The sequence below is a fragment of the Labeo rohita genome, chromosome 22, assembly GCF_022985175.1.
Source record: "Labeo rohita strain BAU-BD-2019 chromosome 22, IGBB_LRoh.1.0, whole genome shotgun sequence".
NCBI lineage: Eukaryota > Metazoa > Chordata > Actinopteri > Cypriniformes > Cyprinidae > Labeo > Labeo rohita.
The window spans coordinates 36,672,620-36,694,582 of NC_066890.1; the positions used below are offsets into that span (position 1 = coordinate 36,672,620).

General features: G+C 36.1%; 1 protein-coding gene across 1 annotated transcript in view; it reads right to left on the reverse strand.

Annotated features, from left to right (window-relative positions):
- Window positions 1-21,449, reverse strand: part of mgat5 (alpha-1,6-mannosylglycoprotein 6-beta-N-acetylglucosaminyltransferase) — a 97,037-nt gene extending 75,588 nt beyond the window's left edge. Inside the window, exons 1-2 of the mRNA XM_051094355.1 lie at window positions 21,301-21,449; window positions 8,031-8,455 (exon numbers count right to left, since the gene is read on the reverse strand). Coding sequence (XP_050950312.1) covers window positions 8,031-8,271 — 241 coding nt within the window. The 5' untranslated portion in view covers window positions 8,272-8,455; window positions 21,301-21,449. The remainder of the gene's footprint in view (window positions 1-8,030; window positions 8,456-21,300) is intronic.
- Window positions 21,450-21,963: the final 514 nt, after the last annotated feature.

Sequence of the window (21,963 nt, forward strand, 5' to 3'; positions counted from 1 at the left end):
GCGGAAGATGTGACATCACCTTTTCACAGCAATTGTGTCACCCAATTTATGTCTATTTGCATCTTGGCATTGACTTTATATGTAATTGACTTGTGAATAATTAAATTTGTTTTTCCTGTATCCATACCACTGGTTAAAATAGCATTTAAAAAAAAGACACAAAAAGCTTTAAATTACTATAAAATGCTATTTAAACCCCCCCAAGCTATAACTTTTCTGGGAATAACAAAATCTTCCAGACAATAATGAGATCATGACATGGAAAACAAGCACTATCTCGCTGCTTTGAGCGGGCTGAAGGTTCAAATTACAGTTTCAACGCAGCTTCAAAGGGCTCTACACGATCCCAGCCAAGGAATAAGGGTCTTATCAATCTGTCATTTTCTGAAAAAAAAAAAAAAATGGGTATCATTTTTAACCACAAATACTTGTCTTGCACTAGCTCTGCAAAGACTTCATGCATTACGTAATCATGCCGGTTCTTCGTCTGTGTACGTTGGTTCAAAAAGGTAAGATAGGGTGAAAAACTTCATCTCATTTTCTCCTTCAGCTTCAAAATAATCCGACATCGTTGTTTTACCAGTACTTCCACCTACATCATGTGACCTTTCCAACGTGATTACATAATATGTGAAGTCAAGCTAGTGCAAGATGAGCATTTGTGGTTAAAAAGTATACTTTTTTTTAGAAAATTACAAATTGTATCACTAGATGAGACCCTTATTTCTCAGCACGGACCACGTAGAGCCCTTTCAATCTATAATTAGGACCTTCAACCCACTGATCGCCACTGAAGTCCACTATATGGAGAAAAATCCTGGAAAACCATTTCTTTTTGACTGAAAAAAGAAAGACATGAACATCTTGGATGACATGGGGGTGAATAAATTATTAAGACAGGAAGGAATCTAATCTCTCCAGATGACTTTCAGTATTTCAAAGCATAAATCACCCTAAAACAACACCTAAATAACCTAAAACCACCTTTGAGGACTATCATTATCCATTTAAAGGTTAAGATGGCACCAAGAATGTTGACGCCGCTTCTAAAGTAAACGTAAGACGACCTTTAAATGAGTCTGACCCAGATTTGAAAACTAGAAAGCTAGAGGGCTATATTCGCGTTTTTCCCATTCATATTACGACGGTGAGTCATATCTGACCTTACACCCTCTTTTTGTCTCTTTCTCCAGCTCACTTTCTCACTTTTACCCTTACCGGATAATGCAAATTGATCTTTCGCTCCGGCCTGGTTTAATCATTTCTGGGTGTCTGTAACTGTCTCCTCACCTGTCTGTCTGTCCGTCAGGCTGTCTCGCTTATTAACTGCAAACGGGATACATTAACGGGATGCATTTCCTGGAGCTGCAGCGAGATGCGATGTAGACAGGAGACAATATACTGACCACGATTAGATTAGAGCGAGATATGGATCCGCATTATAAACAAAAACCGTGGTTATGGTTTACAGGAAAAGCAGAAAAGCTGATCAGAATACAATAGTTGGACCCACAGCAAAGTACAGATGCAAAATAATACACGGACAGCAGCTACATTTTCACTTCTGTGTTTAAAATGAAGCCAGATTCCACTACAGATGGCACGCTGGTTGAATCTGATGGGTCAAACAGGAACAGATCAAGTTGAGACAGTAAACTGTTCATACAGTGAGCCGAGACTCGTAGCGGGAATTCAGCCAAACCACTTAAAAGACTATTTTATAGAAATGGGACCTAAACATGTGGAAACTTGATTTGTTTTTTCTTTTTCATCACCTGTTTTATCAACCGAGTGAAACTCCAATTATGATTCATGAGAGATTTTTTTCATGATGTGGCCGAAAATGTGTAAATTACAGAGTAATGTGTTTAAATCTTTAGCTTTGATAAAGATTGTCTAACAGTGTTATTAAATTATTATTTATGCAAAACCAAACTTTCATTTTGGATGCGATTAATCGTGATTGCTTGTGATTAAATCGTGAATAATTGCGATTAATCGCTTGACTTCCCTAATTTTATTATACATTTTATTCATAAAAACGTAATAAAATGTATAATAAAATTAGGCTGTCAAACGAATAATATTGATTAATTGCGATTAATCACGATTAATCGTGATTATTTGCGATTAATCGTTTGACTGCCCTAATTTTATTATACATTTTATTCATAAAAACGTAATAAAATAAAATGTACAATAAAATTAGGGCTGTCAAATGAATAATATCGATTAATTGCGATTAATCGTGATTGATCACATTCAGAAAACAATTTTGTATATTATATGTGAGTGTATTGTATATATTTATTATGTATATATAAATATATACACATACATGTATATATTTTATACCAACCACGATTAGATTAGAGCGAGATATGGATCCGCATTATAAACAAAAAATGTGGTTATGTTTTACAGGAAAAGCAGAAGCTGATCATAATTCAATAGTTGGACCCACAGCAAAGTACAGATGCAAAATAACACACGGAGAGCAGCTACATTTTCACTTCTTTGTTTAAAATGAAACCAAATTCCACTACAGATGGCACGCTGATTGAATCTGATGGGTCAAACAGGAACAGATCAAGTTGAGACTGGAAACTGTTCATACAGTGAGCCGAGACTCGTAGCGGGAATTCAGCCAAACCACTTAAAGACTAAGTTTATTATAAAAATTTGACCTAAACATCGGCGCCAATAGCCTTGTGGTTTGTGTGTCAACATATAGCACCGTTGAACTGCGGGCGACCTGAGTTTGAATCCTGGCTCGTGGACCTTTCCCGATCCCACCCCGTTCTCTCTCTCCCACTTCACTTCCTGTCCATCTACACTGTCCTATCCAAATAAAAATGCCAAAAATGAATCATAAAAAAAGGGATCTAAACATGCAGAAACTTGATTTGTTTTTTCTTTTTATCACCACCGTTTTATCCACCAAGTGAAACTCTAATTATGACTCATGAGAGATTATTTTATGATGTGGCCGAAAATGTGTGAATTACAGGGTAATGTGTTTAAATCAAAGTAAAGCGAATTTAGATATTCATTTTGAGCTTTGCTAAAGATTGTTTAACAGTGTTATTAAATTATTATTTATGCAAACCCAAACTTTTATTTTGGATATTTTGGATCACAATTAATCTCTTGACTGCCCTAATATTATTATACATTTTATTAATAAAAACTTAAAATAAAATGTATAATAAAATTAGGGCTGTCAAATGAATAATACTGATTGAACACGATTAATCATGATTGATCGCATTCAAAATAAATGTTTGTATATTATATGTGTGTGTACTGTGTATATTTATTATGTATATATAAATATATACACATACATGTATATATTTTAAGATTTCTATGTATAGATATATTTATATATATAATTTATATTGTTTATAAATATAAATATAACCTTTTATGTGCATGTGTGCACTTATTATACATAATAAATATACACAGTACACTCACATATTATGCAAATGCAAAATTTATTTTAGAGGTGATTAATCGTTTGACAGCACTAATATTTAATTATTTTATTTATTTCTTTTTATTTTATAATAACTGTCGAACACCAGATTCATTTGGTCCGCCAACGAAACTGCAATTATAATCACTTAAAATGAAAAAAAAAAGTATATAAACATTAACATATTTTTGTTTACAGTTCTTTTTCTGCAAGAACAAATGTTGAGATTATTAATTTTTTATTTGCATTTTAAAAAATAATTAAAGTTTTACTCAAATGATGAATTTTATACCATTCTCTAAATACATGCAACATAAGACTAATTTTCCAACTTTCTTCTATTCTACTGTCTCGAAATACATAAAAAATTAAATTAAAAATTCACTTTAGAAGTAAAAGTGAATTTATACAGCACAACATAATAATGTAGAATATGAAAAATTCATATTCATTATGCAATTTGCTAAAGACTGTTCAAATTATAGTTTTAAAGACTAACTTTATATAAAAACAATATAATATGCAACAATACAAATATAGGCATTTTTATTTATTATATTATTTGCATTAATACATTTTGTTCACAGTTCTTTTTTTTTGCAAAAACAAACGTTAAGATAATTAATTTTTTAATATCAATTTCAAACAATAATTACATTTTTAATCAAATAATACATTCAAAATAAAAAACTCATTTCACAAGCTTTTTCTATACTACTGTCTCTAAACACATTAAAAATTAAACATTAAAAACTCATTTTAGAAGCAAATCAATTAAAACAATATGAAAAATCTTTATTCCTTTTGCCAAAGAATGTTTTACAGTGTTGTTAAATTATTACTGTTTTAAAGTCTAACTTACATATAATATATGTTAAATATTTATTCCATTATTTAAATCAATACATTTTTGTTTAATATATAAGATAAGGTTATCTATTTTTATTTAATGTTGAGTTAATTGTCTGACCCCCTGCAACACCACCAAGGAAACAAAGTGCTTCCTCTCAGCGGTAGAGTTTCCTCTAAAAGCATGGGCGCTAATTAGCATTATCCGACCTACTGCGCCATTTGCAGATGATAATGTTACAACGGCTGCATCTGGGTCAATTCTCCTACATGAGAAACCCAAAAGTCACAGGCGCTTACTTACGCCACACGCCTTTGGAAGCTTGAACCTGATAAACACATCAACTTGCAACTTCACCCGTAAAAGAAGCAGTTTAGCGGTTGAAGCGATGGGCGTATTGTTAGCAAGAAGCTGCGTGGTGTGTCTTTGCTTCTGGATCGATAATCATCCGTAGGCCGTAATGAGGCCTCTTGCCCGACGGAGTGGCTCTATTAGCGGCATGAATAAGTTATCGACGGCTGTGCACTGAGAGAAAGACTAAAACAGACACCGCCATGGCTTTCTTCTGTTTAAGAAAGATGACGTTGTCTCTTTAAACATTGCCCGTTATGGTTGTGGCTGATCACAAACGCGACTTCCGCATGGCATCGCTTCTCAGCTGCAGCCTAGGGCCATCATGGGAGCTAAATATAGATTAAAACATGCAGTGGGAGAAAAGAGAGCGAGGAAAGACAAAGCCAGAGGAGGTGAGATACGAGGCAGAGTGCTGCAGCAGTGCAGCGGCCATGGTCGATTTATGCAGCTGATATGAAAAACGGACTTCAAACTGACTGCCGGATGCAAATTGCACAACTGCAGTGCTCCATTTCCTACAGCCTTTTGGATTCCTGCAGCTTTTCTTCACAGTGTGGCTTTCTGTTCCTCACATCATGTTCAAATGAAGGTTGCAGGCTGTTCATGGAGTTGAGAACTTTTAGCACAAGTGGTAAAAATTTGTTTCGGTTGCGACTGACATACGAATGAAATACAAATGATACGAAATACGGATGATGAGATTTACAATTCACATCGAAACATCAAGAACAGATGCTTTTTAATCATTCTACAGTGCTATTTACAAGTTTATTTTGTCTTGAAACATAAGTTCGGGTGAAAAACTAAAACAATATCAAGAAATCATGAGTCATAAATCCAGTCGAATGATAAGATGTCAACTACGAAACTGTTTTCAAAATTTATTGAAACAAACATCAAGAATGGTTGATTTTAGTCGTTTTGAGAATGTTGCGTTGTTGCGAATTGCAGAAACCAATGCAGATTCAACGCTATTTGCAAGTTTATTTAATCTTAACGTGAGCTTGAGAGAAAAACCCAAACAATACCAACAAATCAAGAGCCATAACTCCAGTCGAATGATGAGATGTCAACTACAAAACTATGTGGTTGAATTTACACTGAAACATCAAGAATGGATGAATTTTTAACTTTCTGCAGTTATTGCTATGTTGCACTTGCAGAAATTGATGCAGATTCAACATGATTTGCAAGTTTTAAAGTGGTCATCGGATGCCCATTTTCCACAAGTTGATATGATTCTTTAGGGTCTTAATGAAAAGTCTCTAATATACTTTGATTAAAAATTCTCAATGGTTGTGTAAAACAACACCCTTTTTACCTCGTCAAAATGAGCTCTGCAAAAATCATCTCATTCTAAGGGCTTGTTCCTTTAAATGCAAATGAGCTCTGCTCACCCCGCCCCTCTCTTCTCTCTGTGGAAAGACGATCTCGTTTACTTTAGCCGTGTTTAGCCGCTAAACTTCCTAACTACCACGTTACAAGGAAAGGCGATCGCAAAGATTCATAAAAAAAATGCTTATACTCACTCCTGCTGTAAGTGAAGCTGGATCATGAATGATTCGCGTGAACATAGACGGATATATGTAGATCGGGAGGCGCATTCCATTCACAAACAAACGTAATCTACTGCATCTTCAGCGGCTCAGATGTCAGGAGTAAATGACGACCACTATGTTCATTATTACATCCAGCAACACAACACCTCAATCGCTCAATAGGAGATATTCTTGTGTAACTTACATCCCTGCTCCGGCATCGAAACGAGGAAAGTTACTGGACTGTGACAGCTGGTCTGAGGTAAGAGCTCATGTCAATCAACTATGGTGGGAGCGGCCTCTGTGGGTGTGATGGCACACCGACAGGCATCTGAGAACAGCTCGATTTGAAAAAGGGGATATTATTTTTACAGATTAATTAAAAACCACCGCATGGATTTTTATCATTATAGGGTAGAAGTGTACATACACTGCCAACACACATTAATGTTCAAACAACATGAAAAAGTGAACTTAGCATCCGATGACCACTTTAAAACATAAATTTGAGAGAAAAACTAAAACAATATCAAGAAATCAAGAGCCATGAATCTAGTCAAATAATGAGATATCAACTACAAAACTTATGAAAAATTTATACTGAAACATCAAGAATGGTTGATTTTAGTTGTTTTGCAAAAATCAATTTTCAATCAAATCAATCAAAAATCAATCAAAATCAATCAATGTTTCGCAGGAATCAATGTAGATTCAACATTTTTTGCAAATAAGATGTTAGCTACAGAGCTATGTGGTTGAAATTTACACTGAAACATCAACAGCGGATGATTTTTAATAATTTTGCAGATATTGCACTGTTGCTCTTGCAGAAATTCAACATCATTTGCAAGTTTGTTGAATTGCATCTCAAAACGTAAATTTGAGAGAAAAACGCAAACAATATCAAGAAATCAAGAGCCATGAATCTAGTCGAACAATAAGAGGTCAACTACAAAACTGCTCTCAAAATTTATATCGAAACATCAGAAATGGTTGATTTTAGTAGTTTTGCAAATATTGTGATGTTGCGATTGCAAGAATCAATGTAGATTCAACATTTTCTGCAAATAAGATGTCAGCTACAAAACTATGTGGTTGAAATTTACACTGAAACATCAAGAGCGGATGATTTTTAATCGTTGCGCTTGCAGAAATTGATCTGGATTCAACATTATTTATTAAGTTTGTTTTATGGCATTTTAAAATGCAAGTTTGAGTCGAATAAGATGTCAACTACGAAAAGAATTTTAGTTGTTTTGAGAATATTGCAATGTTGCGATTGCAGAAATCAATGCAGATTCAACATTGATGGCAAGTTTGTTTTACTTAATCTTAAACTGTAATTTTGAAGAAAAAAAAACAAAACAAAAGCAAGAGCAAAATCAAGAGTCAGATCCAGTCGGATGATGTGCTATCAAGCTGATGAGATATCAAGAAAGCATCATTTTTAGCCATTTTGCAAATATTGCAATATTGTGCCATTATGACTGCAGGAATCAATGCAGATTCAACATTGTTTGCAAAGTTGCTTTTATTTTATTGTAACAAATTTGAAAAAAAAACAAAAACCTGATCGAATGGATTGAGATGTCAACTATGAAACTTTGTGGTCAAAATTTGAACAATGAAAAATCACAAACTAATGATTTCTAGCTGTTTTGCGAATATTGCAATGTTCCAGTCAAATTAAACACGTTGAACCCTGAAACTTAATATAACCATAAACCTACCACCCTAAGCATAATCAAAACCTGAAGAAACGGAAAAAACAAAACGATAAAAGCGAAACTTAAACACAAGGACTCACCGTATGCAGTCATGGTTCCTACGTAAGGTCCGTCCATCACGCTCTGGTTCTCCTCAGCGAGGGCTTTGATATATCGCTTACTGAGGTCCAATATTTGCATACGTAGTTGTGCGCTGCTTTCGTGCGTCGCCCTCTGCTGGATGGTGAAATGAAGCAGCATCATCCCCCAAATAAAGCCGAAACTCACTAGGAAGAATCCCAGCTTTTGGGAGGACAACTTCCACAGGTACACGGAGCCCATGGCGAGTAAGTTCGTTTGTGTGATTGTGTGAAGTGTGTGCAGTTCACGATGAGTTGAGCCTCATGGTGTCTGGAGGGAAGTGGTCTCTACTCGTTCTTTTCCTCAATGTGGTCCATTACTTTTGGCGCAAGCTGTCAATCACACCAGAGACGCGCCCACCGGATGTGCCATCACAAAGAAGTCACTGGAAAGAACAAGCAAAGTCAAAATTAGATCTTAATCAATTAAACGACAAAAGGCGTTATTTTCAAGTGATGTTTTTGCATTCAAGCTTTTTAAACAGCAAACAATTAAATGGAAAAAATTCTAAAGAGGAGCCATATCTAGAAACCATGAACGAGAATGAAACTGCCCGATGACCCTAGCAACCATCCACTTGACCCAAGAAACACTAGCAACAAAAGACCCAAGAATTGAGCCAGAAACCTAGTAACCACCCAAAAGACCCAAGAAATTCAGATGACCCTGGCAACCATGCAAAAGACCCAAGAAATGACCCAGATGACACAAGCAACCACTCAATTGACCCTAACATCCACTCAATTGATCCTAGACCACAGCAACCAGCCAGAAGGTCCTAGCAACCACCCAAAAGACCTACAAATGACCCAAATGGCCCTAGTAACCAGCCAAAAGACTGTAATAACACTTAAAATACCTTAGCGCCAACAGAAATCTAGTAACCACCCCATAGACCCAAGATATTTAGATGACCCTGGCAACCATGCAAAAGACCCTAGAAATGACCCAGATGACCCCAGCAGCCACTCAATCGACCCTAACAACACCCAATTGACCCTAGCAACCACCTAAAAGACACTAGAAATGGCCCAAATGATCGAAGCAACCACTCAAATGACCCTAGTAATATTTAGAAGACCCCGTCAACCACCCAGAAGGTCCTAGTAACTACCCAAATGACCCTGGTAACCATTCAACTGACCACTCAGAAACACTCAGAAGACCCCTGCAACCACCCAAAAGACACTACAAATGACCCCAATGACCCTAACAACCACTCACATGCCCCAACAACCGTTCAGAAGAACCTAGCAATCACACAAAATGTCCTGGTAACAACTCAAAAGACCCTAAAAATTATTATATGTCCTTGGAAACCACCAAAAGGCCCTAGAAATGACCCAGACAACTGTAGCAACCACCCACCCTAGCAATTACCCAGCTGACCCTAGCAACACTTAGAACACCTTAATACCAACACAAAAGACCCAAGAAATGAGTCAGAAACCAAGTAACCAGACCTTAGCAACTTAGGTACCACTCAAAAGACCCATGAAATTCAGATGACCCTGGCAACCATGCAAAAGACCCAAGAAATGACACAGATGACCCTAGCAACCACTCAATTAACCCTAACAACCACACAAAAAAACCCTAGAAATGGCCCAAATGACCCTAACCACCACTCAGTTGACCCTAGTGATACTTAAAAGACCCCAGCAACCACCCAGAGGTCCTAGTAACCACCCCAAAGACCCTAGAAATGACTCAGTTGACCCTAACAAATCACACACAACACTCATAAGACCCCAGTAACCACCCAAAAGACCCATGAAATTCAGATGACCCTGGTAACCATGCAAAAGACCCAAGAAATGACCTAGATTACCCTAGCAATCACTCAATTGACCCTAGTAATACTTAGAAGACTCCAGCAACCACCCAGTTCCTAGTAAACACCCAAAAGACCCTAGATATGACCCAGCTGACCCTAGCAACATTTAAATAACCCCAGCAACTACCCAAAAGATCCTAGAAATTACCTCTAGAAATGATCCTGTTAACCCAAATGACCCAAGAAATGCCCCAGAAGACCTTAGCAACCACCCTAATTAACCCTAGAAATTACCCAGATTACCCTAGTAACTACTCACTGCCCTAACAACCATTCAGAAGACACTAACAATTACCCAAACTGTCCTACTTTTCAAAAAACCCTAGAAATGCCCAGATGACCCTAGCAACCACTCACTTGCAACAACAGCTCAGAAGAACCTAATAATTACCCAAAATGTCCTAGCAATGACTCAAAAACCCTAGAAATGACCAGATGACCCTAGCAAGTAGCAACCACCTAACTCAGTTGACCACTGCAAAGCATACTAAGAAAACTATTTTGTTCCACCTGTGCTGCCTGGCAACGTGACTACAGCTGTGACATCATAACAGATGACCGCATCACCTGGGTCACAATACGGTCTCTAGCGTTTCACATTGTCGTGGGATTAAACAGTGCCAGACATAACAGACCGTGCCATGGCATTCCAATGAGGGGATCGAGCCAAAGCAAAGGATGGAAACATTAAAGCAAACCTCGACCAGCAGGCTTCCAGAGAAGGGAGGACAAATAGCTATTTTACATGAACACATATACTTGTTTGCATTTGGGCACAGATTCAAATACAGTCAGCAGACAGAGGATGCCATGTAATACGGGCACAAAGGCTGAATACACAATAACTGTTGACATTTCTATTGCGGTTCAACCACTGATAACCATATAATCCCACTTTTAGTAATTCTTCAATGTCTTTTTTGACCTACTGTATGTGACCTTTGATATCTACATTAAACGTTGTTTAATGAATGTTGTTAAAGCCACTCAAAGGCAGGGGTGTGAAGCTGTTCATACAACCCTATAAAAACTACTGTAACAAACACAACCGAGTAACAGTAAAAACTTGTAGTCATGTTTCCCGTAAGAGCGGGCACGGCCATTTGTAAAGTTTATGGGTTTGGCTTCCAGCCTCATCTGCATCCATTAAGCTGCAAAAAACAGCTTGTTTTGCTGGTTGATATAGCAAATTGGTGTGTCTTACCATATTGTTTTAATGTATTTTCTTAATTATGAATACTCTGGTTTGTAGTGCAAACTGTTTTATCGTTTATTGCACTTTGCTATTCTTCTTGTTATTTCCCCACAGCGGCTCCTGTTTGCTTTCGTTATTTTACAAAAGCCCAACATTTCGTTGTTATTCTGAGTGCACACAAATAAACAGTCTTTAGAGTGTCTTTACAGATTCGAAAGCTGTATTACTCTTATCTGTATGACCAAAAATGACAGAATATTTTAAGAGCAAGTGACCGCACCAGTGCCTCCGTCTATCATGCAGGGAGCGCAATACTATTCAGCTTCCACACTCCACACAGACACTTGAATAGAGCACATTTTTCTAGGTTAACATTAGATTGAGCTGCCATGTGAAGTTTCTACTACTTACATATTTAAGATGAAAAGCCATATTTGAGGCCAGTGAATGATGAGCGAGCACTGGATGTCTTGCCCAATGTACTATATTACCACATAGGCAAGCCGTTAACAATCTGTCCATCACAGACTGCGTGACTTCGCCACTTCCCTTTTTTCTCTCCTGAAAAATCTGTGTTTTCACTTTTTATTTTTCTGTATTCTGATTTAATGGCTAAATTAAATTTTAGTTAGACAGCACGTCTAATTAATCAAAATCATGAAATTTATACAATTTAATAAAAACTGATTTAAAAAAAAAAAAAAGAGCCCAAAGAAATTTGTTTTCTGCATTCCATTTATTTTTTACAATCAAACAGCATGTCTAATCAGTTGATAAAATATTAACAAAAATATTAATATTAATTTGCGTATGAAAATTTACATAAGAAGGGCCCTATGATTTTTTTATTCTCTCAGAAATTCTTTTTTTTACTGTAAATATGTGATTTATATAAAATATGTGAAATGAGGGAACAAAATATAAACAGTTGTATTAAATCTCTTAAAATGTAATCAAGCGAAAATTTAACATTTCCTTTGATTTTATCAAATAAAGTGTGGCACAACAGAAGTTCACTGTTAAAATTAAAACATGCAAAAAAAATGGTGCAATATTCCTCAAAGTTTTAATCATGTTCTTCTTCTCCATACAGAGATTTGATTAACCCTGATAGCACACGTACATCACGGAGACATCTATGTGACATCTGCAAGAGGTATTTTTTTAGTGTTTGCTCATCTGTAATACATCTATAGGACGTTTCCTATCAGATGTCAAATAGATGTCTATTAGATGTCTTTAAGACGTTCATGATTTAGAATGTATGTAAAACTGACATCTTACAGACATCTGTCAGATGTTTGTACACAGTAGATGCTTTCCAGATCAAGTGATCTTTTACATCTGGAAGACATTTTTTAAATTGTATGCTCATCTGCAATACGTCTATAAGACGTTTCCTATCAGATGTCAAATAGACGTCTATTAGATGTCTTCAATTTTTATCATTTAAAATGTATGGAAAACTGACATCTTACAGATGTCTGCCAGACGTTTGTACACAGCAGATGCTTTCCAGATCAGATGATCTTTAACAGACATCTTGCAGACGTACGTGTGCTATCTGGGAAATGTACAGTCCTACATTTTTTATTTATTTATCCAAAATTTGCCACATTCTGTGACCTTCAGCATTATACTGTAAATACCATTTTTTATGACTTTAAATCATGTGTCATGACATTATAACTATCATAAAGGAGACATTGTCGCAGCTCAGCCGATCAGGTTTGAGAACCTGAGAACCTGTTGCTCTGCACAACCAAATTCTGACAAACAATGCTTTTCTCTAACAATGCAAATGGGTGTCAACTTTACATATCAAGGCAAGTCTTGAACTTTATTGTCATTCTTGTGTGGACATGCAGTGGAACGAAATGTCATGTCTCACAGGACCACGGTGCTACATAAACATAAATATAAACAAACAACAATAGACATACAGCCTCCAGAAATTATATACAAATGTTACTAACAGGTTGTCTACAGAAGCAGGATTCCATGAAACTCACTTAGCCAAGCACGGTTAACGGCTCAAGAGTTTCCTTACACATATATCTTCCTCGGAAGCCAGAAGATCTCAAAAATCAATTATTCACAAGTGGTCGCAAGTGTCTAATGAAAATCAAAAAGAAAAGTGAGCAGAGGGCTGTTTTTGATCATAACGCCTTCATGAAACACAACCAAAAGAGACTGACTTTGAAGTTTATCTTTTAATGCTGATTAGGAATCCTTCCCTGACAACAACTGCCTTGCTTTGCCAAACAGGCGTGTTGGACACACTTAACCTCCCACACACTCTCTCCTCAACCTACTATTGTATAAAATATCAATTAGCTGAAAATCTAAAAATCCACAAGCGCAAACCGGTAAACCGGAGCATGAATACTATGTGGCAAAAGATGCCACATAACCATAAAGAAACCAGGTCAAGCCCTGATTTTCCATCAGGTTAACATATCTTAGTAAACCTGATACTGGTATTTTAACAACCCGCAGGGTGCAACACACACCAATGCAAATATAGCTTACTCATATCATATTACACTTAATAACAACCAAACAATGACCAGTGGCCCAGAAATATCATATATTACATCATTTTCTGCTAAAATTATTCGTAAGACAGACAGTAAGAGTGGGTGTAACGCTAGTTACAGTTGAGTGCAGTCTTAAAATGTTTTATTACAGTCACTTTTAAAGGAACAGTTCACCCAAAAATGAAAAGTCTGTCATTAATTACTCACACTGATGTCGTTCCAAACCTGTAAGAACTTTGTTCGTCTTCAGAACACAAATGAAGATATTTTGGATGAAATCTGAGAGCTTTCTGACCTGCATAGACAGCGACGCAAGTTCCGCGTTCAAGAAAGGTAGTAAGGACATCGTTAAAACAGTCCATGTGACTATTTGTAATTATTATAATGCATCATGCTTACTTACAGGCTTGCAAACGTTCTGCAAGGAGAAGACAATATTGTGAGAACATCTGACCTTTGTACACCCTACCCTGAGATAAGCAAACATTTTGTGCTATCTTAAACTAAGCAGTGTTATCTTATAACAAGCAGAAAGCAACACAGGCTTAAATTACATTATGATTACATCAAAACTTATCTAAAGCTCACGTGGATGTATCTAAAAATGTCAGTACCTTTATTACACAGAACTTTGATCACTCATCTACACCACAGATGTAATGGCAAACACAAGGCCGAACTTTTAGTTTATTCTTAAGACTTTAAATGAAATCAATTTGGCTGGGTGGCAAACTTAAGATGTTATATTTGTTGCGTTGTGGAATTATGACATTGTTAGAACTTCACATGGAATTCTTGAGATCTCGTATCAAAACCGTAACGTCAGTTTCCCACACAACAAAACTACAACTCCAGCACTTCAGAGGAACCCTGCGGGGCGCGAGTGCCTGAAATAGAGTGGAACAGCATTCATAGACAAAGTGCCTTTTCCCTCGGAAACTTACGTAACCGTAGGACAGCTATGGAAAATGTTGATGAATAATTTACAATAGGCACTAGCGTTTTCACCAGGAGTTGGTCAAAGAGGTTATTGTACTGTACTGACAACATTCCAAAAATCGAATCTTTCCGTATGACAGAACTTCAGGTTAGCTAACTAGGGCGCTTATCACACCCAGGAACTGAAGGTAAACGTACTTTAAGCCTAATTTGCCTAAATTTGCACGTGATAGGTGTTGCTACTCTACACGTGATATTGCTACTTTAACGACTAAAACTGCCCACATCTTGATGAAACTGTATAATAAAATTATGTGTATTTTTCCAGTCTTCTTTATTTGATAAATCCGACTGCTGAGAAGCACTTAATGGAATTACTAAATCCTACAAATTCCAGCTCTGAGCATTTAAGCTAAAACCAAACATCTCAAAACTTATATAAATAGTTGTCTTTTTTGACAACTATAGTAAATATCCTCAATATTAGCTGTTAAAGTGCTTTTATAGTCGTGCCAACGAAACTTATAATACCAGTCAAAAGTTTTTGAACAATAAGATTTTAGTGTTTTTAAGGAATTGTCTTCTGCTCACCAAACCAGCATTTATTTGATCCAAAGTACAGCAAAAGCAGTAATATTGCAAAATATTTTTACTATTTAAAATAGTTTAAAATGTAATTTAGTCCTGTGATCAAAGCTGAATTTTCAGAATCATTACTCCAGTCTTCAGTATCACATCATCCTAATATGCTGATTTACTGTTCAAGAAACATTTTATATTACCATTATCAATTTTTAAAACAGTTCAGTACATTTTTTTCAGGATTCTTTGATGAATAGAAAGATCCAACGATCAGCATTTATCTGATCTAAAAAGGTTTTGTAACATTATACACTATACCATTCAAAAGCTTGGAGTCGGTAAAAATTTGGGAAATAAATTATAGAAATTAATACTTTTATTTAGTGAGAATGCTTTCAATTGATTAAAAGTGATGATAAAGACATTTATAATGTTACAAAAGATTTCTATTTCAGATCAATGCTGTTCTTCTGAACTTCTATTTAAAGAAACCAGAAAAAAAATCCACTCAGCTGTTTTTAACTTAATAATAAAAATAGATGTTTTTGAGCAGCAAATCAGAATATTAGAATGATTTATGAAGGATCATGTGACTGGAGTAATGATGCTAAAAATTCAGCTGTGAAATCACAGGAATAAACTACATTTTAAAATATATTCAAATAGAAAACGGTTATTTTAAATAGCAAAAATACTTTAAAATTGTTTTTCCTGTGCTTTTTTTTTTTTAGATCAAATAAATGCAGGCTTGTTAAGCAGAAACAACTTCTTAAAAAAAACAACAACATTAAAAATCTTACTGTTCAAAAACTTTTGACTGGTTGTGTAGAATTCTCAGTTTGTACTTAAACATCTGAAGTAACTGTGAAAATCACACAATTATTATTCTATCTTAATAAAATTTAATAGTGTGCTGGGAAGCACACAATGGAAGTTTAATTTCCAGCTTTAAAGATTCAGTTTCACCACTTCCAAACACTTAATCGTGCATGTTTACTGACTAAATATAGAAAGATAGTATCTGTGTAAGTAGCCAGTGTTTGCACACTGTGGTGCCACATGGCTAATTACACTGTATTTGTACTTAAACATAACAAGTAGGTGAATATAATTAAATTTACTGCTGTTAACACATCAGTATTTGTCGATACATGATTGTACTATAACCCTAGCTCACAAGTGCATTTAAATGTACACAGCAAGGATGCAGCCAAAGATAAGATTGTCTTTTTTTTTCACTTTTTCACTTGCAAATATTTTTATTTTCATATTGTGGCATTCGTCTCAGGAAGAGCAGTTTGTATTACTCCAGGCTTCTCATGTAAGTACATTTTTCGGAAAAACTAAAAAAGCAACACAAACTGGTTTATCCAGTCTCTGATTCAAAACACTGTCAAAGAAAGCAGCTATATCTTGCATTTACATGCAAAATATGTGAATGTGTGAAAAAAAGTCAACAAATCCCATTCTCACTTAAAAAGAGTCTTAAAAAGAGTTTTTAACATACGTTCACAATGTTAATAAGCCATTTCAAAAACAACTGTCTATACATTCTAGAAAAACATGACAGGCTTCGGAGTTTTCTAAAACATGCTGAGGTAAAATTTTAAATTTACAGGTTTCTGTAGGAAATGGAACCGAAAATATTGATGACATCATCCTGCACTACACAGATTTTCGTCCAATCAAATGCACTCTGAACGAAATGTCCCGCCTTCTCACTTTAAAGGCATAGTTCACCCAAAAATTTAAATTCTGTCATTAATTACTCACCCTCATGTTGTTCCAAACCCATAAGTCCTTCATTCATTTTCGGAACACAAATTAAGATATTTTTTATGAAATCCATGACTTTCCTGATTTTCTGAGGTAGTAAGGACATTATTAAAATAGTCCATGTGACATCAGTGGTTCAACCGTTGTTGAACAAAGTCGTTATTTTTGTTTTCTCTGCACACAAAAAGTATTCTCGTAGCTTCATAACATTACGGTTGAGCCACAGATGTCACAAGAACTATTTTAACAATGTCCTTACTACCACAGAAAGTCAGAAACGTCTCAGGTTTAATCAAAAACATCTTAGTTTGTGTTCCAAAGACGAACAAAGGTCTTTGGAACGACATGAGGGTGAGTAATTAATAACAGGATTTTCATTCTTGGGTGAACTATCCCTTTAAGGTGAAGTGTACTAAATGAAATCACATTATGTTATTAAACAGATAAAGCTGGATTTTAAAAATGGGATGTTTCTGTAGAATTGCCCCAGGGCATGGATAACATTCTTGAAAAACATCAAATTTCCAAACACGGCCATTATCCAACCAGGATGTTTTTTAAGGAGCTTCAGCCAGAATATCACAGCTGATATTTGACAGCCAAACAACACAATAGTTGATCCCAGTGAGTGAGCCCTGTACTCCAGGCCAAAACGGGCCTTTTCCTGAGCTCCACACGCAGGCGAAATTATCCCCGCTGAGGCCTGCTGTCAGAACAATTCTGCTGAGGAAATTTCCTGAATGCGAAATGCATTCTGTTTGCTTCCACGTTTAAAAAAAATGCGGTCAGAAACATAATTTCAGAAGTCATTACATAATTAAAAATGACAACTTCAAAATGTTTTTTTTTTTAAGATATCACTACCAGCTTTCAGAAGTAGCCACCACAGCAATGCATTTTGGGAAATGTAGTCTTAGAACAGCTCACCCAAAAATGAAAATTTGCTGAATGGTTAGCCTACTCAATCTCAAACCATTTAAGATAGAGATGATTTAGCTTCTTCATCAGGGGCCCGTTCTTCGTACGTCGCTTATTACATCCGAGTTCAAATGACACATCCAAGATGACATAACCGCGCTAATCATGACCTGGCTAATTCGGTTCTTCGAACGCACCTGTTGTTGATGATTAGTATGGCTGGACTGAGTTATCTGTTGGTTTAAAAGGGGCTATGTATCGATACTCAAAACCATGATCAGCAATGCAGCGATTGGCTGGCGGCAAGACAGCAACGTAATGACATCATATGATTAAAAAAACACACCTGACGAAAAACATGACAAGTTTCTGGACTTTTATAAGGAAACAGCCAAGCGAACAAAACTACATAATGTTATAATAGATCAATGAAATGTGCACTGTTTTTATTTTATTTTTATTTTATTTATTTTTTTACATTATTCCCAATTATTTATATTCACAATTTCTAATATTTGTACAGACTTTACATTTTTTTTATTTCAATGTAATATTTAGAAATTCATTTAATTTTATATTTGAAACAAATTTGCTACGTGACAGCATTAATTAAAATTTCTTAAGGGTCAAGATCTCACGTTATCTGTATCTCATGTGCTCCATAAAGCCACTCCCATAATAGCTGTCATCACTCAAATTAATGCACGCCTCTACATTATCTGTATAACACGTGTGTAAGATTCTAATACATTTATAAAGTAATTATTTTATGACGAATAAATCTTTTAATGAGTAAACCTGGCTGTCTATTATAGATTACACAACATTATTATATTATTTTCAAATACATTTTTTAAAATTATTATTATTTTAAATTATTGTCCCTGGGTCAACAGTACTCTTGTAATAAAGTAGTAGTGGTTGGGACAGATTTTAAGTATCAATTCTGCTTAAATGCAATTTGCTTAGATGCAATCTAATCCTGTTTACATGAAATAAGCCTGCTCTTGAGCAGGTTCAAGCTTAAGGACCTGTTGCTATGACAGCAAGTCCCGGATGAGCTTCGAAGAACCGAACGATCCAAGATCACGCGAAATCGGCAACAATCAAATCCAGCTAATTTAGTTAGCGAGGTACAAAGAACGGACCCCAGAACAGATTTGGAAAAATTTCGCAATACATCCTCTGGAGTAAATGGGTGCCGTCAGAATGAGAGTCCAAACAGCTTATACAAACATCACAATAATCCACAAGTAACCCAAACTACTCCAATCCATCAGTTAACATCTTGCGAAGTGAAAAGTTATCATTAAGAATCATTAAGACGTTTTGACCAAATGACGCTTCAAAATCAAATAACACAACAAAATCATCAATATATTTGTTGAAAACAGTGCTTGATCTGTGCATATTTCTCTCCTGATTCATACTTTTTTCACTGAAGAAAGCAATATTATGCATAAAGGACGTGTCATCCTGACGGCACCCATTCACTGCAGAGAGTCCATTGGTGAGCAATCTAAATATTGGCCTGAGGGTAAAGATTCATTTGAACTATTCCTTTAACTTTAACAATGGAAAACTTCTGTAAACAAGTTCTGAAAAAATTATGTAAGAGGTGCTGTTGCTCAGGTTTTCAAAACGACGTCAGTAAATGCCAACTCGACTTTATCCAGTCATTAACAAATCATTTCAACGCCTGCTGTGAAATCCAGCAAAACAGGCTACTGTTAAAAACCAGGTAAATCGCATGAAGTGGACCATTCTGATTGGCTGCACACTTAAAACACTCTGAATTCCTGAACTGCTGAAACAGACTATCTTCTGTTACCTGGAAAAAAGTCACTATTTATATCATTCATACCCATGACTTCACCAAGCCATCGCAACCCACATCCCTTTCACAAATTAACTCATATAAAGCTTCTCTTATACTGGCTCAAGAGGTCTGAAAATAAAGAACGCTTACAGTAAACATGATGGAAAAGTTGCCAGTGTAGCAAAGTCATGACCAAGGTCAACGGCTATTAATTGATGCCACAGATTAGAGTCTTGATATACAGTTTACTGACAGTCTATTTACAGACCATCACATGTGAGATCAAGCGCAGCCCAGGAACAGGAAGTTGTGGCAATAAAACACTTCCAAGACATTTCTGAGCCGGTTACAACATGAAGGTTGTGCAAGTTATCTGTCAGTTCAGCTTCAACATCAGGGAGTTTGGTTTTCCGGGGAAAGCTATGAAGCAATTACCGTTAACCCTCTAACCTTATGCATTAAACTTTGTCGCTTATTAAATTTCAGGCCACTAGCAACATGAATGATATGGTATAGTGGATAGCCATTAACTAAATCTGTCACCTTGTATCTCAGCAGCAATAAAAAGTACTGATAAGCATGTGCTTACGATGAAAGCAACCAAACATAGACTGTTTAAAAAGAATCTGTGGCGGGACTGAACACTAAACGCATCAATATTACAGTTATAAAACACTGCACACGTTATTAAATTATGCATTGTTCTGTGAACCCCAAAGACGGTGATATATGATGCAGGAGAGCCAGTTATTCTTCATAACTGACAATATGACATCTTAAAAACCTCTTTAATGCATTACGCTCTGAACTGTGGTCTACAGACTTTATCAGTAGGAACTTCTGGGACTCAACCCAAAAACCTTCTGTTCATCGCCTCAGCTGTTTAACTACTACACCGAGAGCAGACCAACTGTAGCTTAATGGCTGAAGGCCTAGGGTGGCAATCTGAAGGATGTAGGTTTGAACTCCATAAGGTTGAGCCGATCACCACTGTTACCCTTGAGAAACACACTCAACCTTAGGTTGCTCTGCTAATACACTTCTAAAGAAGAACTGTGGTTCTAATATGGTAATGTCTAGTTTAATTACATTCCATGGAACTAAGTAGTTATCATGTTCAAATACAACAGTATTTACATGAGGTAACCTAAAGAACACAACAGTACGTGTCAAAAACATGCTAACACAAGAAAACCGGTTTGCATGTGAACGTTTACAAAAAGCCATGGTATAGCGTGATATAAAAAAGCGCTGAAATGTAACACTTTGGACCTGATATCATGACTTTTTAAACATGTATCTTTGTAGCACCACGAAAGTATCTTGGAGTGGAATGTCAGTAGCATGGTACATGAATTTTAGTACCATGGTATACATCAAAGTACGACTGTATTACCTTCACTTTAAGACCGGAAAGCCACATTATGTCGCTGTAAGGCTTGTATTTGTACATTTATACTCAAACCAATCATTAAACACCTACTGCGTTTGTCATCGATAGATTTTAGTGTATAAATAACACAAATAAATACGTATTCGCGTGTTCCGCAGTGCACTGCAGCGCACCAAACGCGCCCTGCTTTCATTCCGTACGTTTTAAAAGGGAAACCAAACAAACACTAACCTTATTTAAGATTTACGGTGGTGATATGGATGATAAAGGCTATAGAAAAGCCGGTGGTTGCGCTGTGATCGGCGTGAGTGTGGTTCCAGGCACCTGACAACGGTCGGTGCGTTTCGTTTCGCTGTCTGATCACATTCAACACAAAGAGCGTCGAGACGCACAGGACAGCGTAGGGAGTGTGGCGATTTTACCTACGTGGTTGAAAAGCGTAAAACGACTCCACACAGCGCTTTCTAAGGGTCCCTAACTTCGTAGATCGTCACAGGTGTGGGTTTTGTAATCAATTGTGACCCTGGACTACAAAACCAGTCTTAGGTAGCACGGGTATATTTGTAGCAATAGCCAACAATATATTGTGTGCCTATTAAGTACAGATCACGTTACGTTAATATATTTTGTAAATTTCCTTCCGTAAATATATCAAAACTCAATTTTTGATTAGTAATATGCATTGCTAAGATGTTCATTTGGACAACTTTAAAGGCGATTTTCTCAATATTTTGATTTTTTTGCACCCTCAGATAACTCCAATATTTCCAAATAATAACAAACCATACATAAATGGAAAGCATATTTATTCAGCTTTCAGCTGATGCTGATAATAAAAAAACACCCTTATGACTGGTTTTGTGGTCAAGGGTCACAATTAGTTAAATTATTTTA